Below are 24,968 nucleotides of genomic sequence, written 5' to 3'. Positions count from 1 at the left end.
TTGAAAAAATTCAGGCATTTTCCAAGAGAATGAGACCAACCTGACCTCTCTATGACAAAAATTAAGGCTGTTAGAGCAATTTAAAAAAAAAATATACTGCAAAATGTGCTGGGAAGAAAATAACCCCCTGGGGGTTAAGGGTTGGAAATTTCCAAAGAGCCCGGGGGTAAAAGGGTTAAAATGTATATGCCTATGCTCATTGGATTATCAACAGCTCAATGAAAATAATTATATTAACAGGTTGAACTTAATTGGGTAAATCAATCAAACTGTTTTCAGCCGATGATCGCATTTATAGAAATTCAGCACAATACTAAAGGACTGAAAGTAGCCCAAGTTTGCACAGTACCTTATCAACATTTCTGTGTGGTTCTTTGCCTTATGATATCAATTGCCCTTTATGCATATAATCATTAGTAAAATAGATTCTTGATGAATGTTAAATTAGAAAATTATGCCCTACATCATTCTTGAATTGCATTGGTTAAAACACTTATTTTTTTACATTTTATTTAACTCCTCTTTAACACAAGAACTATGTAAGATAAGAATAACAAAAATTAGTATTGTATAGTTGAGTATCCTTTCCATTGATATATAACGACATTTTGTAAAATTTTCATATACCTAAGTAATAAAAAATATTAAAACTGTTAATTACTGGATGTATATTACTTCATATGAAACTGAAGGGAGTATAAATAGTGGACTTGAATTATGTAGAATGGTGCTCAAAGAGTTAATACTGAAATAGCTATTTTTGGTGTGAATTACCAGTCATCTATGTTTTTGACAAAATAGGATTCTTGTTGAGAGACTTGAAAAAAGTAAGTAACAAGTTACAAAATATCTGTTATGACAGTTCATAAATTGTTCATGATTTTAGCTTAGGCTAATTTTTGATAATCAAAATGATATTATGGAAAAGGTGTAAACCATATCCGAGGAATATTCTCAATTACTGAGAATATTCCTTGGGGATTGATAGTTACTCAAATGGTATTGTTCTGATGTGAATATTTTATCTATTGAATATAATTAATCTATACCCAATATTTTTGGAGATGTTAATCACATACTGTAATACTGTAAATCTTTCACTTGGGAAACTTTTATTGCAGGAACTGTTTGGGTTCTACCGTCATTAAATCTCACTACCTTGAGAACGCTAGCAGATGAAAGCCTTCCAGATTTGCTGAAAGCCCCACTGGAATGGGAACGACAGACATGTCTCCTGTTGTTGCAGTATGTAACTGGTTTAAAACAACTTCAGGCTCAAGGTGTTGAAGAGACTTGCTTGGAATTAACCCTTGCCGCAAGGGGCAGTGAGGAAGCAGGTCAAGATTCTGACCCAAGAGTTATCATAGTGCCCCCTGTGGAGAGTGGTAAGGCCGTGAATGGATTTTAGTTTTTATATTTCTTATGCATTACATCAAGAACTACATACCTGTAAATCATAATGCTAATCGTCAAAAGCTAGAAAACTAACACAAACTTTGTGATTTACGTGGATTCTCATTCCCTTGGATAAGAATAAAGACAAGTTTTAATTCTTCTATTTTCTGAAATCGGGATAATGGCTGAACTTATATTTCCTTAAACCGTGATTGAAGGTAGACTTTTATTCCCATAAATAGTAATGAAGATTGCATTTAGAATTGATGTATGGAATTTTGGCCATATGACCCGACATTGGAGCTAGGGAAGTCATTTAATGCTGAGACAAAAGTGTTAGAAATCATCATATCTAAATTAAAACAGGTTGGGAAGCAAGAGGGAAAAAAAGTAAAAGGAACAGAGGTAAAGTAGAAGGCTATAAAGTGGGTGTAGCTAAGAATGATGTTTACCATGTACAGCATCAGGTATACTGATTGCACTACCACAATACAGGGTTTTCTTCCCTGAATATTGATTGACATTGATCTTTCTTTAATTCAGGTGATTAAAGTTGGCCTTTTATCCCCTTGAATAGAAATTGAGGTTGAACTTTTCCATTGAATAGTGACAAATTGTACTTTTATTCCCTGGAATAGGTATACCTCTGAAGTCCTTATGTGAATGCGCTGCCATTACCACTCTTATGCTAATGGGGGTAGACCCTCCAGAAAGTGCTAAAGATTGGGACTTTTCTGTACCATCACCAGTGCCTTCTCAGCGAGCTTTCAGATGTCTCTTGGAACTGCTTAATGAAGAAAAAGCAGGATCACTAACAAAGGTTTGTTTTAGTATTTTTGTGTTATTTCATACTTGTTTTGATATATCCCATTAAATATATCTTATTAATTGTAATATTGAAACTGAATATATCAGTAATCTTGTTCAATTTTCAAGAGTCACTTCTTTCAGATAGTTTTCAGTGTATTATTAGACCTTTAAGCCTTTATTTTGTATTTTTCTAACTTCATATACTAGATCTCGTCTTTCTATGGTAAATTTTCAAAGTAATACCAGCATCAGTTGAAGCTGATAAGCTAAATATTTGGGTTATTATTGGGATAGATGAATGATATTTTTATAAGGAAGGGGAAAATTAAAGCAGCAAAAAATTTCCTTTATTCCTAAGTGGATACAAACTTCTGAGTCACTTATATGGGGTTACTGCTAATCATGTTTTCTATGACCGGCCAATGAAAAATGGGGTTTGATTGTACCATGCTTTGTTGCGGGGCAACCATAGCGCATGTACATGGAGCAAGAGGATTCTTACTCGTATCATCTCACAACATTGCTGGTTGCAAAGTGAAGAGATTGTGCTCTCACTTCTTTTATACAATCGAGCCTTTTGCATTCATCTCGCCTGCCCTCTTAGTGTTTACTGCTCTTGACTTGTATTTTTTCTTTATTCACGGTCCCTTGGGTTACTACAGTATATAATCTGTGAGTTACGAGTGAGTACTTCATGCCCAGGATGGGATAGCAATCATGGGGGCATCCTTATGAGGCGGGAAGACATAGACACACATCCCTTTTGTCCCGGGCAGGCATAGACATACATCCTTTTTGTCCCTCTTGCCTAGAAAAGAGATGTTCATGGGAATCACCATGTAATTACTGTAGAGAGTGGTCTTTCTCTCAAGGGGAGAGATATTTTTCTCATCGCAGGAAAATTAACAAGATTTTACTTTACTGTGTCTCCTTTCAACAGGAGTTAGAGACAAAGTTATGTGGCAAAACCTCTTTCAAGTATTTCTCGTGTCACAAATTCACTGAAACTTTAAATACAATAGATGTCATCCATAGTAATCTGAATAGTATCAACTATCCAGAGGGACACCTTGAGCCGGCACTTGTAAGATTCTTGCCTTAAGCCAAGTCTCAGTAATTAATCATGATTGCGAAGAGAAAACATTCTAGCATGGAAATCACACTCACATTCCTGTTGGGGGGACTCTAAAGTTGAGACAGCTTTTCTCTTCTCCAACATGTTCTCATGAACTAGGTTTGCCTCATATTTGTAAGGGTTCTGAGCTTAGATATCCTCTACAGAGCCTTAAGAACTCTTTAAACAGCTTATGATAAGAGTGGCTGGACTGCTTTGGCTTCATCCACACCCTAAAGCTTACCGAATCCATGCATATCTTTAATTTGTCCTCTCCTTCCAAGCCTATTAGAGTTGGGAAATCAAGTAGGACAAAAGCAGATGCTACCACTTCATAAATCAGCCAGGCTTATCGTTCTATCAGATGAAGCTGTACCTCTTGCACATAATGAGATCACCACACGTGCTGCCATCTCTGCATGTGTTGAACTTTCTACACACACAGAACAATATGAACTTTAAATCATCTCCTGATTATCTTATTTCACCTAGATCTCCCTCCCCCTCCTATGAGTGTGTTGAGTGGAGATCCATACATGTCATTATACAAAAAAGATCGTTCTGCTCGGGGAAGTATCTCCAGTTAGAGCTGCGAAAGCATCTCCACAGCCCTGTCAGAACCTTAGAGTAGAGGCTCCTTCAGTATGAGGGCTACTGAAGCAACCTTTTTGAAAGACCTTTATTACCAGTCTCTAGCTCGAGATAACAAGCGAGGCCTGCCTCGTATGCCCAGGGTACTCAGAAGAGATCTCCTCATAAGAGTTCCCAGGATGCATCAGAATTTTAATTGCATACCATCTTTTTTTCATTACAATCTCCAGTGCTCTACAGAAATCCCTCGATTGTGGTCAAGAAGTTTATATGATTGGCCTTGATTTTAGTGCTGCCTTTGACCATGTTAATCATGAGGCCCTTGTTTTCAAACTCAAACAGTTTGGAGTGGGTGGATTGTTTCTTAGCATCATTATTGAATTTCTATGTAATAGATTGCAAAGAGTTGTTGATGGCCACCATAGTGAGTATAGGAATGTGATATCTGGTGTTCCTCAAGGTAGTGTTCTTGGCCCATTAATTTTCATATATACACATGACATGTAGTTTGGCCTAGAAAACAAGCTTGTTGCATTTGCAGAAGATGCTACTCTCTTTGCATCAATTCCATCTCCTGAATGTAGATCTGGGGTTGGTGAATCCCTTAATAGAGATCTAGTTAAAATTAGTGCATTGTGCAAATTATTGGGTATGAAGTGAATCCTAACAAAACTCAAAGTATGATTGTAAGAAGGTCAAGGACAGTGGCTCCTCAACATTCGGATCTCAGCATTGATAATGTTCCTTTAACATTATATGAGTTTTAAAATTTTAGGTGTGATTCTCAACAGTAAATTTACTTTTGAGAAACACATAAGTTCTGTGTCTTCTTCGATTGCACAAAATATTGGCTTATTGAGAAAGTCTTTCAAGATTTTTGGTGATCAATGTATTCTGAAGAAGAGAGTTAATTTTTTCATTCTACCATGTTTCGAGTATTGTTCTCTTGTCTGGTCTTCAGCTGCTGATTCTCATCTTAATTTGTTGGACAGGAATGTACGGTCTATTAAATTTCTTATTCCTGATCTAGATAATAATATTTGGCTCCATTGTTCAATTAGTTCATTATGCATCTTGCATAAGATTTTTTATAATTCTGACCATCCTTTACATTCTGATCTTCCTGGATAGTTCCATCCTGTTCGTAATGCTAGGCATACAGTTAAGGGGACCGTCTGCTATGGTATTTTGACATAACTTTCAGAAATCGAAAATCGTTTTATTGTTTCTATGTATGCAGAAACATATCGTACATGCTCTCCAAAAGTTTCAGCCAATTATTTTCCCAAATAATGAAGATATAGCTGTCTTTAAATGATGACGTCACCCTCACTGTGTCGTCTGCATGACTGAGTTTGACAGAATCATGTGTGTGTGTTTATTTTTCATATATATAGCGATGTTTTCACTTGTGTTTCGAAATCTTGTACGTCTTGCATTAGTAGTGGGTAGGTGAATGAAAACTACAAGCTACAAGAACAGCAGCCAGAATTTCCGAAGAGTATGGAAGTTATAATGCATGTGTTTGTTTAATTGCAGTTCGTACGTACATTGTTTTCACAACGTCCTCGAAAACTTTATAGCAAAGCCAATGTTACTGAAGGTCATAGAAAGAACAAAAAGTAACCAGAGAGCAACAAAAACAAACCAAAAAGAGAGGAAAACATGAAAAAGAGTACAAAGCTGGATCATTCTAACTAAAACTCTGGCAACAATGAGAGGATGCTGGCAACTCACGACACCCTTACACCAAGTGTATTAGTAAACATAGTATTTAAATACCTCGTTTAGGGAGCTTTCATGTAGGAATAAACAATATAAATACAAAGTAAGGTTATCATTATAATGTTATCTGGATTTTTTAAAGAAAAAAGTGAAACTTTATAGCAAATCCTTGGGAGCTCATAACTCAAAAACATACTTATTCACACTTAGGTACATTTTTCTCACTTATTCTTCAATTTTAGAGAGAAAGATATCATTGAAAAGAGGAATGAAATTCCCACAATTTTGTGTACCAGAATTCTGATTTGCCTTTTTCTCTTTTTTTCATGACTATTTTACGTGTAGACAAAGAAAATTAAGAAAAAATTCATAAAAAAAAGAAAAAGGAAAATAAAAAATTTGTTGTAGAATTATTCAATTTATAAAGAAATTTTCATGGTATGATTTTCAATACAATTGGTGTCATATTAGTGGAGAAAAATGTACCAAATTTTTTTATAAAAATCATGATTTTTGCTAATAAATAAAGAAGTTTTTGATCAAATTACTTAAAATTTTTATATAATGAAGGTATTATATATGGTTAAAACATAGAAATTGTGTATTTGAGTCATTAAAAATAAAATGCCGGACATAGCGGATGGTCCCCTTAATTCTAACAGTCAGGCCTTCTCTATCATGAGGCTCAATGCTACACTGTACTCTAGAAGTTTTATTCCAGCTGTGGCCAAGATGTGGAATGATCTTCCTATCAAGTAGTTGAATCAGTAGAGCCTCAAAAGTTCAAACTTGCAGCAAATGTTTTTATGTTGAACAGGCTGACATAAGTCTTTTTATAGTTTATATATGAAGTATATGTTTTAATGTTATTATTGTTTTTAAGATATTTTATTTTAATTGTTCATTACTTTTTATATCATGTATTCATTTCCTTATTTCCTTTCCTCACTGGGCTATTTTTCCCTGTTGGAGTCCTTGGGCTTATAGTATCTTGCTTTTCCAACTAGGGTTGTAGCTTAGCTAGTAATAATAATAATAATAATAATAATAATAATAATAATAATAATAATAATAATAATAATAATAATACTTATAAAGGGTAGTTTGACTGCTTCGGCTGTGTTCACCTCCCAAGACTTGGCAACGCCATTATGCTCTGTCTGCTTCTAAGCCTAATAATGCTGCGAAGTCAAGTATAACAGCTCCAGCTCTACTCAGAATTTTAGCTAATCTAGTCAGCCAGATTGAATGTTCAGAATAACAAGTCTGAACACGTCGCTGTATCTACACGTGATGACATCACTATACGTATCCCAGTGCGTGAAGTATTCCTCCACAAGCTAGTTTAAGTTCAACACAGGTAGAGCCTCACCCCATTACTTTAATGTCACCCTCGGAGTTTTATAAACTTCTGGCTGTAGCACGGAATGACATAGCCTTAACTTACGTTAATCACAATCTTTTTTCTCATGATAATGGCAAACCTATTAATCAACGTGATCGGCCACGCACTAGCTCCTGGCCAAATGTTTATAATGCTAAAATCATGCATTCTACAGAATGCTATTTTAGCTCAGGTAGATAATTCTTTGCAGGTACAGAAAACAGAAAAGGGGTGAGGAAAGTTTCCCCCCTTCCCACAAGACACTACCCCATCTAATACAGATGGAGTGACTTTCACTAGACATCATAGACATGGCTCATGCCATATGTGGCGGAATTTTGGTAACATTCTCTCACCTTGTAAACTGAACTCGACTTCAATTCTCCCGCTTCATAATCAGTTGCTAGAGGCAAACTAGAGCTGGACTCCTTTCGTTCCATCTCCACCTCCTTTTCCCAACACAATATGACGTAAGAGAAAAGAAGGATTTTCGAGAAAGAGTTAAGAACTCGGTTACTGTTAAAACAGAACCACCAAATTATGACATTATTATAATTGATGACTCTCCGGAGAACCTTTGTGTGCACGAGTACTAGCTCTGCTGATTTACCCTCCTTAGAAGCCTCGCACTCTAATATTATGCGCCTCATCCATTGTTTAGATGGATTGGAAAAGCCTCCTCTTGAGCAAAATAGATGGTTCTCAAAGCCTCAGACACAAGTTCGATGTGGTGCTTTCAAACCAGACTAGAGATACATTAAAACTTTCTGAATACACGTCCCAACTTCAATGGCTCTTACTATTAATAGGTAAGTAACTGGACTTATCACATGTAGTGTTTGTCCAATAACATGTGGGAGGAGGTAGTAAATTTGTCGAAGACCAATCTCCGAATAATTGAAATAGCCTGTTCAGGATATCTCTCTCCCTATTTCCCTCCCTCCCTACTATGGTTAGTCTAAATATGCCTCCACTAACTATATGTTTAGCTGGATAATCTAATGCTATTAGCCCCCAGTGTTAGACCTCTTTCTCAGGAGCATCCTAATACTGGCTTTGGGCAGGGAAGGAACCTGGTTCAAGTTTCCAGTACCCTCATCATTACAGTAGGGGGTGGGATTTCTTTTGGATCTCTCCCCTCTTAATTTTAGATGGTATCAAATCTCTAGCCCATGCCCAGTCTATCTAAAGGGAAATCTCTTAAGATACTACCTTTTAGGGAGAAGACTTGTTTTAAACCTATACCCCTGTCTAGACTCAAGATTGTGACAGGAAAATTAGTTCATGAAATATGGACCCTTTTATTTCCAAGAATCTGTAATGATGCCAGCCCCACCCATTGATTGTCAGGAGACTGACAGTCAACAGACTCCCAGCCCCCTTTTTTGTTTTCAGAAAGAATGATTATCCTCAAAACCAGATTTTGGATGACAGAACCCAACTGCTCCGTGAAATTAATTACTCGTTCTGAGAAGTGATGTCTCCGCTAGATATGATAGTATCCTCGGTGTAAGTGATGTTTAACGTCGGAACACTATGAGTGCTCAGAACCCCTTCCCTGTCAGAGGATCCTAGGCTTCCCATAAATCCTTGCCTTAGGAAAAAAGCTCAACTTTGAAGTCTAAAGTTTGCCCCCGTCTTTCCCGTCCATCAGTTAAACAAGACTAAAGTACTGCCTTTCCGAGTCTATAGAGTCTGGTAAGCCTCTCCGGGAAAGATAAGGAAAAGTCACTTCTTGATAAGGACTTTTAGAGTGGAAAGAGACACCTTTACTCCTGTCGGGCAGCCTGGTATGGAGGTTTGTGAGTAGGCCTATACCAGATGTTCCCTCTTTCGTAGTTCAGTCATCACCAAGTAAAGAGCAGTCATGAATATCTGTGAGCAGGAACCAGGTATGGCTATAAAAGTTATGTCATCCATACCTCCCAACAAAACAGCTTGGCATTACTGTAAAGGATTTCCTCTCACAAATCTTTCAATTTTACCGGATATTTTGTTACCCACCGTTTTCATCAATACTATGGTAATGGCAGTGTCCTCCTCTCTTGACTGCGGAGTATAAGACGAGGATATTCAAGGGAGTCAAATGAACACCACAATTCGTATAAAAAACGGTCCTCAGCTCTGGAACTTATCATAATAAAACCCGAGAAGACTGCCATACCGAATAAAGAGTGCTGTAAGCAATCTCTCTTAGACTTGGTCGCAGTGAAGATTGCTTGACATGTCACAATACAAATCTAACTGATGTCTTCCCTGGGAAGAATCCGTCAACAGAACGAGGACTGTTCAGGTCAAATAGGGGTTATTCTAGAGTTGGAGCTTTTCCAAGACTGCTTCTCTTTGAATACAGACGGTTTGACAATTTTTAGAAACATCCTGTATTAGTTTTGGAAGCTTTTATATAATTCTGTATCTTAAAGTAGGTCCATGTTTGACATAGCTAGAACTCTCCTCCCCGGAAGAATTATCGATGCCCTCGTTACAAATGTTTCTAGAGGGCAGACCTGTCTTGTAAAGATTTTCAGGTCAAATATAACCTTGGACTTTTATTGTCTTGACCTTACAGGTTTTGTTTTAGGGAAGAATCTCATTTTCAACCTTGATATGATGAAATGAAATACAATATTGTAAAACTCTTCATGTTAAATTTATTCTACATGGGCCTTTATCACATCCTTAAAAAGTTATGTCTAGAATTCTTGCTATGAAATGAATATTCAATGCTGGGTGCTTATTAAATCTAGTTTTGAGGGGAAAATGAATCCAAATGAGTAATTGCATATTAGATAGTAATTTCTCTTTCTTAAAATATTTTATTTTTTCTTGTTTCTTTTCCTCATTGTCCTATTTTCCCTGTTGGGGTCCCTGGGCTTATAGCATCCTGCTATTCCAACTAGGTTATAGCTTAGCAAGTTATAATAATAATAATAATAATAATAATAATAATAATAATAATAATAATAATGATAATAATCTGCCGAAAGGAAATGTTCTCTGAACTTATATACAACTTCCTAGGTTGAATATATCCTAAAAAAGCTATTGTTTTGTCCTTCAATAATGGTGTTCAGAATTCTAAAGAGGGATTAGATACACTGTGTCTTTAATCTGCTGAATTGAAAGACGCTTATTGCATTTAATAATATAGGTTAAAGTTATCCCCGAATTGTAAATTTTCATCCCTTCAAGAGCTCTATATGGAATTATGTAAAATCAGATGTAATAAATTGTTAATTTATTAAAACTTATGTTCTCATGTGAAATGTGTCCTGAAAGTGCAATTATTTTGTCCTGAAATAATCATATCTTGCTAGGAAATATTTATATATCCCCTATCTGCTGAAATGAAGTGCAAATTGTTACATTTAAATTTTTTTTCCAGGTTAAGTGTATCCTAGAAGTACTATTGTTCGGTCCTGACAACTCTGGAAATGAGGGAAAGACATCAGAGGAAGTTGAGGCTGCACTAGAACGCTGGTTAGACCTTGAGAGAGCGACTGTTCTTCACACCCTTATTCGTGGCCCTCTCCAATCTTCTGTCGTGACAAAGTATCATCTGCTCTTCCTGGTTAGAACGACCCCAAGAGTCCTCAGAGAAACCATGAAGCTCTTTGAAGAAAAGGAAGAAACCAGCTTATGAGAATTACAAATGCAGTATTAAGTTGTGAAAATATATCGACTGAAAATATTGAGTGCCAGTTGCTGCATTTGTACTCGGTAGATGCTTCACTGTACAAATGAAAACTCCAAACTTTTGTACGAACTATGAAACACTATGATTATTCTTTTTTTTTTGTGTAGAATATATCTGATTAACAGGAAATTTTGAAAATTTGGTGCCTTTAGTGATTCTAATTTTTCATTCATACTATAGGGTAACGCATAAAAGTGAAGACACCCATATTTCAACTGAAGTTTTAGGAGACTGAATGAATAACTACAGTAATGTTAATCTTTCTTGAAAATCTGCCTAATTTTTTTGTATCTCTGATCACTGGTGGATGTACTTATTGGATGCTGTACTGAAATCATCTTTCTTGATAAAGTCTGTCCTTTCTCTTATTTATTCAGAAAAAAAGGCCTTAGGAGCTAATTATATACAATAATGTCCAAGGAAGAATAGTACCATACATAGACGATTACCCCAGAATACTGTAATTGCCCTTGGTATTTTTTCCAAGTATTTGGGACCCCTTGTAAATACAATACCATATTATAAGTTGAGAAGTTTAATTTAAATGTGATACATTGTATGCTAACAGTTACGATGCCTGTAAATAACATGAATACATAAGCCATTTTATGAATGTACTACTATGTAAACTTGTGATAATTGGTGCTCTCAAAATGCCTTTAACCATCTTTGTGAATGTATCACAGTACATTTAAGCTGTGATGAAATAGCCTACTTTCTTTTGAAACTGTCTTGTACAATAGTAGAAATCATTTAGAATTACTGTATAATACGATGAGATTTTAGTATTACTTCATAGTCTTGTATGAATGCAAGACTTTTTAATTACAATTGCAGAATGCTGTTTTAGAAGTGCAGTGTATTTAAAGGGATGGTTGATTTCAGTTTTTTTGTATAGATAGCAATATCGAAAAATATTAAATTAAATAAAAATACATTCAAAATAGATAACAGCTCTGTATAATAATAACTTTTCCCTCATAGAAAGTATCCGAAGAGTTTCAGGGTACCATTTTTTATAAAAGATAAACGGAGTGATTGAACTTACAAAAAATTAATCAAACAAATCTATCAAAATCAGTTCATATTACAGTAGATCATCATTAATTACGATACAGTATTGATATTATGATGCGCTACCTTTTCATGTTACTTATATGATAGTGTGTTATTAATCAATTACATGTAGTGTGAAGATAGCAATGTTAATATCACTAACATTTCCTTTTTCTGAGAACTCCTTGAAAGGAAACTTCTTTTAATATTTTGCTATTTCCATTGCCAAATATTAAACCTTTAAGAAGTTTGATGCAAATTACCCTGATCTTATGATAGATTTCTATGAACAACGGTTAAACATCATTTGGTATTTTTTCATTTTTTTTTTTTTCATGACAAAAAAAAAAAAAATAGTGTTTCTTCCAAATTCCTTAGTTTTTTTTTCATATGTTTTACTTTTAGTTGAAGTTACTTTGATTTATATTAAAAGTATTACAGGTGTTTAAATATAACTTATGAAAAATGCTCAACATTTTCTTTGATTTGTTTTCAACTTGGTAATGTCCTGCCTATGTAACGGGATGTTATATGACAAAGAATCCTTTTTTTTTTAAAGGTTCTCAATTACAGTATTCTTTCCTTTAACTACTCATTTTTGCAAAAGTACACTTTTATACTTTTTTACCCCGTGACAAATGTAATTTATGAATTTCTTTTGTATATATTGTAGATGAATTGTACTTTTTATATAAATATATATACAGTACTGTACATTGTAAATAGTTATATTTTCTAAATTCTAATAATACAATATAAATTTTCTTTTTGGCAATAGGGTTTAAACTCGATGACTTTGTAATGCCTGATGTGCTTTCTGGTAAAGAGATGCAGCAAAATAAGGAAATTAACATTGTATTTTCAATATTATAACTGTTGGTTACAGGAACTATGGTGTATTTTCATCCTTGTATTTATGTTATGCTTGATATATTATTATCACTATTATTTATTTTTTTAAACACAAGACTTACCCGGTGGTTATATAAATATAGCTTTAATCCCTGACGTCCGGCAGAAATTCAAAACTCGTGGCAATCGCAGATTGAGTAGCCAGGTGTACCACCAGGGCCCTCTCTTGCGTGGAACCATTCCATGATTTCTCAGATCTTCCCTGCCGTCATTGCCGGCAACATCGTTGGATATTCACTTGTTATTTAACCTGGATTTTTGCAGTTATCTTTGGTGATGTACTACTAATTTGGTTATTGGCTTTCGCTTGTTTGAATTTGCTTTAATTGATTTTGATTATTTTGACCCTTGCTCGTTTTGATCTCTCTAATTAAATATTCAAAATGGCTAACCCTTCTCCCGCTTATAGAAAGTGTGTGAAAGGATGTAAGACCCGGCTTCCTAAAGCCTCAATTGATCCCCACTCAATTTGTGTTAAATGTACGGGTAAAGTATGTGAGTTGGGGGATCGGTGTGACGAATGTGTTTTGTTGTCTGAGAGTGAGTGGCTGGAATTTGACTGCTACACTCGTAAACTTCAGAGAGACAGAATTAGACGAAGTTCTTCTCGTTCCAGAGAATTTTCCTCTTCCCGTATCATTGAATCTATTCCTTCCCCTGTAGTGATAGTTTCAGATCCCACTACTGTAACCGCTGAGCTTACGGTAAAGGACATGATGGTCGCTATTCAAGGCCTGGGCATTAGGGTTGAATCGCTTGCTGCGGACAGGAACCAACTTATGTCCGATGTTGATCAACTAAAAAGTGCCAGTGCCAAAAGTGCGGTTAATGTGCTTAGTGCAGTGGAGGGTGCGTCTGCTCGGACCTGTCGTTCACCTAGCCTTAGACCTCTTCCAAGCTCCCCAACCCCTGGGAGAAGGAATGTCGATCGGCGAAAGGGAACGAGAGGCGTTATCGCTCGAGCAGACGTCCCCTCGAGCGTACCTGTTGACGCTTCACGGGACGCTCACCCTCACCATGGGAAAGGTGAGGTTAAAGTGTTTACTTCATCTTCGGATGATGCAGCTCACAGCAGAGGCTGGCGTCAAGCTTCCAGACCTCTTAAGAGGAAAATGGATGCAGTAGTTCAGCGTCGCGCATTGTCGCCGCAAGCGCCTGGTTGTAGCCACTGGAGCAGTCCAGAGCGTTTTCCTTCTTCAGAAGAAGGTTCTCCTGCCAAATGTCCTGTTAGGACGTCGGATTCTGACATACGTCTAGCCCAGCCTGTTACAGATCAAGTTCTTGAGTCTAGTATCACTTCTGTGTATGCTCCGCCGCCACCATCAGACTGGTTGTCGTCTCCTGGACACTCTGCGCGTTACATAAGCGATGATGAAGGCAAGTTTGTGGTTGAAGTAACTTCTCCCGCTTTACCACAAGTTGACCCGAATTGGATTATGTTGCAAGATATGCAGCAACAACTCTCTTCTTTTATGCAAACGTATCAAACTACGGACAGCAAGAAAGTGGCTCGCCGAGATCCCGAGCGTCTGGAAACTTTGCAACTTGACGCTATGCGTAGTAAGGCGGTTAGTCAAGAGGCGCTTGACGACGGACAGCTTTCCAAGCTTCAAGCAATTGAACACGGCGCTGTACGACGCGATAAGGTTTCTGTGAAACATCGAGACTCTGATCCACTTGATACCAAACGTCAAGTGTCCAGGCGTGACGCCGAGTGTCAAGCGACAAAACGTGACGACGATCGGCAAGCAGCTAATCGTGACGCCGAGCGTCAAGTTAGACGTGACGTCGAGCGGCAAGCATGTGACGTTGAGCGTCAAGTAGAACATGACGTCACGCCAAGCGTCAAGCAGTCGGACGTGACACCGAGCGTAAGAGCCTCGGATGTCATGATGACACTAGTCGTTCCGAGCGTCAAGATCGCGGGCGCATTAGTTCCGATCGTAATGATCGCGAGCGACCTCTTTCTGAGCGTCGAGCGTTGGATCAACGTGACGTCGGACGTAATGACCCTGCACCTGTGGATGACAGAAGTCGAGCCCGTAAGGACGTCTCTACTTAAGTTTGAGTTTTATCAGAGGAAGAGTTTGGTGATCACCTTTCCACGGCTGACCTATTAAAAGAATTCTCGGAGGGAGAAGAGACTAAGACCCTTCATCATTCAGTTGATCTTAGAGGATTATGGAAGTTTTTATGGAAGAATTTCCAGATCATTTTGTTCCTGTTGCCCCACGTTCCTCACCTTCAGAGTTTACCCGGGGGAAGGCAGCGAAGGCATCTCTTTTCACCAAGATGGTTCTCTCTTGGTCATTGAAGAGAGCTTTAAAGATGTTGGGAGACTGGATGCAGTCCAAAAAAGACCAAGGCAATACAGCCTTCTCTTTTCCTCCAGCTAGATTAGCCTCCAGGTCAAGTGTGTGGTACGAGACGGAAGAAGTTCTTGGCTTGGGAGTTCCTGCCTCTGCCCAGGGAGACTTTTCAAGCCTAGTAGACTCTCCTCGTTGGTCAGCCATGAGAAAGACCAAGATTCTATGGTCTACTTCTGAAATTGATCATCTTCTCAAAGGCGTCTTCAGAGCCCTCGAGGTTTTCAGCTTTCTGGATTGGACTCTGGGAGCCTTGGGGAAGAAAGTTTCAACCCTTAAGGATACTGACACTGATAGTATTATCCTGATCATGTCTTGTATGGACAAAGCCGTTAGAGATGGCTCTAATGAGTTGGCAGCCCTTTTTTCAGCTGGGGTTCTTAAGAAAAGAGCACAAATGTGTTCTTTTCTTTCCATGGGGGTCACACCCTTTCAGAAGTCTTAGTTGCTGTATGCACCGCTTTCTCCCTCTCTGTTTCCTCAGGAGTTAGTAAGAGAGGTTGCTTCCGCTTTGACCCAGAAGGCCATTCAAGATTTAGTCTCTATAAGACTCCAAGGAAGGTCCTACCGACTTCCTTTACTACCCGCAAACCGAAAGAGGAAACTCCATTTCCTCAGTTTTCACAGCCTTTTCGAGGGAAACCCGTCACTAGGGGTAGTTCCTGACCCGACGGGAGGAGAGGTTCCAGACCTGGGCGAAGCAGAGTCTGACTGCTTTCGCCTTCAGACAGCAGTAAGAGCCAGACTGAACAACTTCTGCCTGGCGTGGGAGAAAAGGGGAGCAGACCCTTGGTCCGTTCTTGTACTGAAGAAGGGATACAAGATTCCTTTCATTATGAAACCTCCTTTAGTTTTAGATCCGGTAGATCTCTCTCCCAGATACAAAGAGGAGTCGAAGAGGCAGGCTATGCATCTCCAAATGTCTCTCTTGTTGGAGAAGAAAGCAGCAGAGAGGGTAAGAAACTTGCGGTCACCAGGGTTCTACAACCGCCTATTCCTGGTTCCCAAGAACTCGGGGGGATGGAGACCAGTCCTGGATGTAAGTGCACTCAATGACTTCGTTCAGAAGACAAAGTTCTCCATGGAGACACCAAAGACTGTGGTAGCAGCAGTAAGAAAGGGCAACTGGATGGTCTCTTTAGACCTCCAGGACGCTTACTTTCATATCCCCATTCATCCTAGTTTCAAGTGTTACCTGAGGTTTGTTTATAGGAAGGAAGTCTTCCAGTTTCGAGCCTTGTGTTTCGGCCTCTGCACCGCTCCTCTAATTTTCACGAAGCTTATGTTAAATGTGGCGAGCATACTGCACTTTAGAGGCATCAGAGCCTCCTTGTATCTGGACGACTGGCTACTCAGAGCTCATTCCTTCAATCGTTGTCCGGAGGATCTGCAAATGACATTGAGATTGTCAGAGGAACTGGGTCTTCTTGTAAACACACAAAAGTCCCAACTGATTCCATCCCAGAAGATCCTTTATTTGGGGATGGAGATTCAGAGTCTAGCTTTTTGGGCTTTTCCGTCACCCTCAAGGATGGAACAAGCCCTCCTGAAACTTTGTAGTTTTCTAGAGAAAAGAATATGTTCTGTGAGAGTGGATGAGTCTGCTGGCAACCCTCTCCTCGCTGGAGCAGTTTGTTTCCCTGGGAAGACTGAATCTTCGTCCTCTTCAATTTCACCTCAATCATCATTGGAACAAGGAAAAGAGCCTAGAGTTGGAAAGCATTCCCCTTACGGAACCAGTAAGAAGTTGCCTCCAGTGGTGGAACAATCCGGGCAAACTTCAGGAAGGTCTCTCACTGGAACAAAGGAGCCCAGACCTTGTGTTGTGTTCCGACGCCTCGGACTCGGGGTGGAGAGCAACACTGGGCAAGTTGGAGATATCGGATCTGTGGACAAGAGATCAGGAGAGCCTCCAGGAGGAGCTGTTAGCAGTCCTGTTGGCCCTCAAAGGTTTCGAAGGGTCGGTATGGAACAAAGGGGTGCAGGTCAACACCAACAACATTACAGCATTGGCCTACATAGCCAAACAGGGCGGAACTCACTCGAGGTCCCTTTACGAGACTGCGAAGGTTCTTCTCGTTTGGGCAAAGGAGAGGAGTGTAACCCTTCTTACAAGGCTCATCCAAGGAGAAAAGAACGTGATGGCAGACACCCTCAGCAGGAGAAATCAAGTTCTGTCCATGGAATGGACATTGCATCAAGAGGTTTGCAAGAAATTTTGGCGGATTTGGGGTCGTCCGTCCATAGTCCTGTTCACAACCTCAAAAATGAAAAGGCTGGAGACATACTGCTTCCCAGTTCCAGATCTCGAAGCGGTCCACATAGACGCTTTCCTGCTGGATTGGTCTCACCTGGACATGTACGCGTTCCCCCCATTCAAAGTTCTGTACAAAGTGTTGCAAAAGTTTGTGTCACACGAGGGAACCAGATTGACTCTAGTGGCTCCCTTTGGCCATCAAGAGAATGGTTCACAGAGGTACTACAATGGATGGTGTACATCCCATGAAGCCTTCCTTTAAGAGTAGACCTACTCAAACAACCACACTTGGAAAGGTACCATCAAAACCTCCGAGCTCTTCATCTAACTGCCTTCAGACTATCAAAAAACTCACAAGAGCTAGAAGATTTTCGAAGGAGGCAGCTAGGGCTATCGCTAGAGCAAAGATGACTTATACCATCAAGGTTTACAAGACCAAGTGGGAGGTTTTTAGAGAATGGTGCAGAGTCAACTCAGTTTCCTCATCCAGTACCTCTTTGACTCAGATTGTTGACTTCCTTTTAGACCTTAGAAGAAAATGCAAGTTTTCTTCCTCTACCATCAAGGGGTACAGGAGTATGTTAGCGGCCGTCTTCAGGCACAGGAACTTGGACCTCTCTAATAATAAAGACCTACAGGATTTTCTCAAATCCTTTGAGACTTCTAAGGAGTGACAACAGGAATCACCAGCCTGGAATCTGGATGTTTTCTCGAAGTTCCTCATGAGTGACAGGTTTGAACCCTTACACTCAGCTTCTTTTAAAGATATCACTTTAAAGACTCTTTTTCTTGGTTAGTCTGGCAACAGCTAAGAGAGTCAGTGAGGTTCATGCTTTAAGCAAGAGTATTGGCTTCAGAAACCGCAAAGCTATCTGCTCCTTGCAACTTGGATTCCTAGCCAAAAACGAACGGCCTTCTCATCCATGGCCTAAGTCTTTCGAGATTCCGAACCTTTCTGATGTGGTTGGTGAAGAATTGGAGAAGGTCCTGTGCCCTGTAAGAGCACTGAAGTTCTATCTGGACAGAACTAAAGAATTACGAGGCAAGTCAGAAGCTCTTTGGTGTTCGGTCAAGAAGCCCTCGTTACTGATGTCAAAAGTCGCCCTATCATTTTTTATCAGGCTCTTGATAAGAGAGGCTCACTCACACTGCGGTGAGGCAGACCTCAAACTGCTGAAAGTGAAGACGCATGAAATTAGAGCTGTAGCAACTTCTGTAGCTTTCAAGCAGAATTGATCTTTGCAGAGCATTATGGACACAACCTTTTGGAGGAGTAAATCTGTGTTCGCCTCACACTATTTGAAACGTGTCCAGACTCTTTATGAGGACTGCTACACTCTGGGACCATTCGAAGCAGCGAGTGCAGTAGTGGGGGAAGGTTCCACCACTACATTCCCTTAATCCTAGTACCATTTTTCTTCTCTTGGAACTTTTGTTTTTTATGGTTGTTTGTGGAGATTGGTCGTCAGTCTTCCACAATCATTGATTTTAGTCAGGTGGTCAATTTTCTTCCTTAAGAGCGCCCGGAACAAGGGTATTGGATGAGGTCCTGTCACCATAGAGGTATTTACACCGGTTTGACAGCTCCTAGAGGTCTTCAGCCACCTGGGTGGATCGCTGGATCTCATAAGGAAAGCTGACATAATGAGGCAGAGAATCATTGAAGTCAGCTTCCTTATCAGGTACGAACCCTTAAGTTTCTTTATTAACTCATAATTAAAATTCCAACAATGTTGGCTGTCTCTGACGCTCCACCAAGGGTGTCAATCCGCTATATTTATATAACCACCGGGTAAGTCTTGTGTTTAAAAAACGGATTTTGAGCGAAGCGAAAAATCTATTTTTGGGTGAGATAGCCATATCGTCCTGATGGAAGGTTCCTTTAGTAGCTTCCTTAGGGTATATATGACTACAGTGGATATTCTCAGAGAATTAAACTAAAGGTTTCCAGAATTCTAACTTCTGCCGCGAGTACCTTTAAGGTTTCCCTTTAGGATATCGTATAATAACGGGACGTATTCTTGACACGCCACATAGCTATCTGCACCCCACATAGCGTTTACTCTTCGAGGGGGAAGTTGGTGGCAAGATATCGGAGCAGCCATTACAAAATTCTCCTCCTCCTTTACTGTTGTTGGTACTCGGATGACGTCATAAGCGACACCATCTTGGCTGACGTCATCATTGCCCGCGAACTCCATTCCTTTTGGCGTCAAGGCCAGCCCCCATGATACAGTAAGATCGGGAGGGAGCCTGCAAAGGCCTAATAGAGAATAAGAGCGGGTCCATCAGGACGACATGGCTATCTCACTCAAAAAACAGATTTTGAGCGAAGCGAAAAATCTATTTTTGGGTGAGATAGCCATGTCGTCCTGATGGAAGTTCTTTTAAGGTAGCTTCCTAGGGTATATTTGACTACGGTGATATTCCCAGAGAATTTTACCTTAAGGTATCCAGAATTCTAACTCCTGGAGTGAATATCCCTAAATAAATCTAAATGAGATATCGCGTAATATCAGAGGACGTATTCTTGACACGCCACATAGCTATCTTCACCCTGAACAGAGTTAATACTTAGAGGGGTCAAAGTGGCAATAAAACGAAAAACGAGAATGAAAGGAGAGCCGTTAATAAGGTACCTCTCCTATCCCTCTTCGAGTGTGTACACAATGCCGCCGACGGCGCCATCTCTATTCCTTGTAGCGATACACGAGGTGCTACAGATACTGTATTATAGGGAGGGGTCCTATAGCCCTTTTTATTAAAAGAAAGGGCGGGTCCATCAGGACGACATGGCTATCTCACCCAAAAATAGATTTTCGCTTAGCTCAAAATCCGTTTTTTGGGCTCAGGCCTTGTCGTCCTGATGGAAGTTTACCAGAGCATTACTGTATCTGTGGATTCTCAAATCGTGCCATACCCTCAAGAAAGTATTTCTTGGTCAGCATAGACCTAGAGACCTATGATGTTACCGTCATACATCATTCCATCTAACCATAAACCATGTTAGTGCTTCCTGCCCCTAACAGGGAAGAGTCATACTAGACTCTGGAAAAAGTCTCGAGGAGTACATATTACCTATGGATGACTAACAGACAAGCCAGTATAGTGGTCTCACCCTATACATTATAAAGGAAAGTTTGTATAAGAACCACCAATGTCAGTATGAAATACCGACAAGTCCCTCGGTGTGCCTATTCTTATCAATGGATTGGACAAAGGTTTATATCCGTTTAGGAACAATTTTGCATATCCACCACCATCCCTTTAGGGTATGAAGTCTTTCCTTCTTGAGGAAAGAATAAACCAATGAATGTTTGCTTGTAGCAAGGAACAATCTTGAAGGACTATTCATGTTAAAATTATCCATAGTTTTAAGTGTAATGCTAAGTACATTTCTAGTAAAATGACGTGGGCGAATAAGACGCAAGGTTCACTAAGAACTAGGTTATTGACACTCAATAAAAATATAGGTCAATCGACAATTATAAGAATTATAATATGTGGATGAACAAATAATTAAGCATAAAGATAACAGTAAAAACAGAAAATCGGATTTTGAGCGAAGCGAAAAATCTATTTTTGGGTGAGGTAGCCATGTCGTTCTGATGTAAGTTCCTTCTTAGTAGCTTCCTAGGTTATATTTAACTACAGTGATATATCCCAGAGAATTTTACTAAAGGTATCCAGAATTCTAACTCCTAGCGCGAGTATCCCTTGTATTATCTTATAGGGATGTCGCATAAGATCTGAGGACGTATTCTTGACACGCCACATAGCTATCTACACCCCTAATAGCGTTTACGCTTCGAGAGGGGAAAGTGGCAAGAATTGTAGGAGAGCCGTTATCAAGGCAATGCTCCTACTCGTACTGTAATTGGGCGCCAGCACGCCGCCGCGTGGCGCCATCTAGTCATTCTTTGTAGCGTTCCTTAGGTGCTACAGATACAGTATATTAGGGAGGGATTCATTTATCCTTTGTCAAAAGAGGGTGGGTCCATCGGGACGACATGGCTACCTCGTCCAAAAATAGATTTTTCGCTTCGCTCAAAATCGGTTTTTGGGCTCAGGCCATGTCGTCCTGATGGAAGTTTACCAGAGCATTAATGTATCTGGATTTTCAATTGTGCCAATCATCTCGAGATAAATTTTCCTTGGTCGTCTAGACCCAGAGACACCTGGTGTTACCGTCATACACCATTCAACTGATCATGGACTATGTCAGTGCTTCCTGCCCCCTACAGGGAAGAGTCTTGGAAGACTCTAGGAGAAAAACCCGAGGATTGTGAGTTCAAGGAACAAGTCTAGCAAACAAGTTGTATATTAGTGACCTCATATACATAAAGCATAGTTTGTACTCTGAATGGAATTGATCTGTGTAGGTTACTGATATATCCCGAGTCTGTTTGTTCATTGGAGACAAGATAGACAGGTTTACATTCATGTAGGAAACTTTAAATCAGTAAGGTAAACAGGTTGGTACAATCAGTCATTACTAGGGACTGAACTCCATAGCATAGCATATAATCTGATGATTGTTTGCTTGGAACAGTGATAACCTTTGTTCTGAATATTTTTCCAAAAATAAGAGGATAAAAAGTAGCTCTAACACCCTTTATTTGTATTTTAGGATATTTGTGGCAAAATGGGACGCAAAGATTCCTAACTATGTTTATTAACAAATAGAATATAGAAATCAAGGGTTGTAACATGTACAATCAATCACAATTTTCACTGAAAATTTCTGTGAGAAAGCATAATTAGTAATAACAGAAAAATTAATAAGGTTTCATCTGAAAAGGAAACACAAGCCACTCTATGGGAAATATGGAATATTTCGCTATGCATTCTGTTGTTACAAAATGAACACTTGCATATAAATATGCATGGCACATGTGTCAGTCTTTTATGCTTTTTGTCACCCGTGTAATTAGAACAGTCTATAGTGCCATGTACTAGACACATCACTCAACATGATACACCGTAAGAGTCTATCATGTACTACCTTCACTAAAAAGTCCCAATTAGTGCACTGTTCTTCACAGAAATGAAGCGGCAGGTTTTAGTACACTACCTGCTGCCACCACATAATGTTTGATTTCCTGTAATTGTTTTGTGTAATGCTTGAAGACACTGGATGACTTCCATCCAGTGTAAGCGCAAAGACTTTCAAAAGACATATTTTGAAAGAAATTCAGAGACGAAGCAACTTTTCTCGGATCATGACCTGCGGGTGTACTGTCTGGATCCGCTCTGTGAATGGAATAGGTGATCTTCGCCCTTAGTTGTTTTAAGGTTAATGTTGAACCTGATGTTTCTTCCCTGAAAAGCTGACCTCCCTTAAAGTCTGAAGTTCTATGAAGATAGACCTTTAGGCATTCCACTGGGCATAGGGATGCTTCTTCCTTCAGAGGGCAGATTCTCCAGGGACCCCACCTTTTAGTGGGCAGCTCATTCTTGGCGAGAAACGCTGGGTCCGGAAAAAGGTTCAGTTCTCCGCAGTCTGTGAACTGAATGTGGCCATCATCCCTCGAGAGGGCCACTATTTCGCTAACTCTGGCTCCTGAGGGTAGTGCAAATAAGAATATCACTTTTTGAGTTAAGTCTTTTAGAGAGCAGTCTTCGTTGTTCAAGGTTGATGCCAAGTGAAGAACCTTATCCAAGGACCATGAAATGGGCCTCGGAGGAGCTGCCGGCCGAAGTTTAGCGCAGGCTTTTGGAATCTTGTTGAAGATATCATAGGAGAAGTCCACCTGGAAGGCATACAGCAAGGGTCTGGTCAGGGCAGATTTGCACTTGGCAATCGTGTTGGCTGCTAAACCTTGTTCATAGAGATGGATGAAGAAAGATAAACAGAAATCCGTTGAAATCTCCTTTGGTTTCTTTGCCTTGACAAAGGCGACCCATTTCTTCCAGGAAGACTCGTATTGTCTTCTCGTTGATTTTGATTTGTATTCTTCTAGAAAGTTAATACTGTCCCTTGAAATCCCAAACCTTTTCTTGACTGCTAAGGGGAGAAAATCATGAGATAAAGGTTCTGGGTTTTCTGTGATGTAGCTGATACAGTCGACTTCTGCACTTGCTGAGTCAGAACTGGATACGGCAACGGGATCAGCTTCAGGCTTAGTTCCGTTATCAGGGGGAACCATACGCTGTTGGGCCATTTGTGGGCCACTATTGCTGCTGTTCCGTGAAAGGATCTCAGTTTGTTGAGGACTTTCAGCAGAAGGTTGGTTGGAGGGAACAGGTAGGTTTTGGACCATCAGCTCCAGTCTAGAGACATCGCGTCCGTTGCTTCCGCTAGAGGATCCTCGTACGGGGCTACATACCGGGGTAGCTTCTTGTTGTCGCTCGTTGCAAAGAGGTCTATCTGCAGTCCTGGGACTTTGCGTAAGATGAAGGAGAATGATCTTGCGTCTAGGAACCATTCTGACTCTATCGGGTTGAGCCTGGATAGAGCGTCCGCCGTCACATTGCGGAACCTTTGAAGGTGGACTGCTGATAAGTGCCATCTCTTCTTCTCCGCCAGGCGGAAGATGGCCAATATCACTTGGTTGATTTGAGGCGATCTCGAGCCCTGTCGATTCAGGCATCTCATTACAACTCGCTGTCTAGTATCAGTCGGATATGGATTGAGGAGCGAAGTTTCAGTTTTTTCAGTGAGAGAAAAACTGCCATGGCTTCCAGAATGTTGATGTGGAAGGTCTTGAAGAGGGAGGACCAGGTTCCTTGGACTTTCCAATTGTGAGAGTGGCCCCCCACCCTTCCTTTGAGGCATCCGTGTGAACGGTGACTGAAGGTGGAGGCGGTTGTAAGGGTACCCTCTTCTTCAGGTACTTGGCCTCCGACCATGGCTTGAGAAGGGATCGCAGACGAGTTGGTATCGGTCTTTTCAGATCTCTTCGAGCGTTTGATGCGTATTTTCTCCAAACTCCTGATGCATCTTTTAATTGAGCTCTCAATACTGGGTGTGTCACTGAGGCGAACTGGAGGGACCCCAACACTCTCTCCTGTTGCCTTCTTGATATCCTGTCGCATTGAAGAAGTTTCTTGACAGATCCCGCTATTTCTCTCCTCTTCTTCGATAGAATGGAGAGGCAGTGTGACTGTAAGTTCCAGTGGACACCCAGCCATTGGAACTTCTGAGCTGGAGATAGTCGAGACTTTTCTAAGTTGATCTTGAATCCTAGGTGTTCCAGGAGCTGGATCACTTCCTTGGAGGCTTGCGTGCATTCTTCTTCGGATGCTGCCCATACCAGCCAGTCGCCCAGGTAGGCAATCACCTGAACTCCCTTTAGGCGTAGTTGACGAATGACTGCGTTCGCAAGCTTTGTGAATACCCTTGGGGCTATGTTTAGCTCGAAGGGCATGGCTCTGAAAACATACTGCCTTTTTTGCAGTTTGAATCCTAGGTAGGGAGAAAATTGGCGGTTGATCGGAACATGACAGTATACGTCCGCCATGTTTATAGAGACTGTGTATGCCCGTTTGGGCAGTAGGGTCCTTATGTGTTGGAGCGTCAGCATTCTGAACTTGTTGTTCGCTATGAACTTGTTGAGTGGTGATAAGTCCAGAATGACTCTGAGCTTTTCCGAGTCTTTCTTCGGAACACAGAACAGCCTTCCTTGGAATTTGATGGACTTTGCCCTCCTTACAACTCT

General features: G+C 40.1%; 1 protein-coding gene across 4 annotated transcripts in view; it reads left to right on the top strand.

Moving 5' to 3' along the window:
* The window catches only part of LOC137631109 (serine-rich adhesin for platelets), a 151,912-nt gene extending 140,245 nt beyond the window's left edge, over positions 1–11,667 (top strand). For all 4 annotated transcript variants that reach the window (XM_068362753.1, XM_068362755.1, XM_068362754.1 and 1 more), the window contains 3 exons: positions 1,122–1,385; positions 2,034–2,215; positions 10,405–11,667. In XM_068362753.1, the coding sequence (XP_068218854.1) occupies positions 1,122–1,385; positions 2,034–2,215; positions 10,405–10,662 (704 nt within the window). In that variant the 3' untranslated portion in view covers positions 10,663–11,667. The remainder of the gene's footprint in view (positions 1–1,121; positions 1,386–2,033; positions 2,216–10,404) is intronic.
* The last annotated feature ends 13,301 nt before the right edge of the window (positions 11,668–24,968 follow it).

The sequence above is a fragment of the Palaemon carinicauda genome, chromosome 39, assembly GCF_036898095.1.
Source record: "Palaemon carinicauda isolate YSFRI2023 chromosome 39, ASM3689809v2, whole genome shotgun sequence".
Classification (NCBI taxonomy): domain Eukaryota; kingdom Metazoa; phylum Arthropoda; class Malacostraca; order Decapoda; family Palaemonidae; genus Palaemon; species Palaemon carinicauda.
The sequence above is the reverse complement of the archived record's forward strand: the minus strand, read 5'-3'. Positions and strand labels throughout refer to the sequence as shown.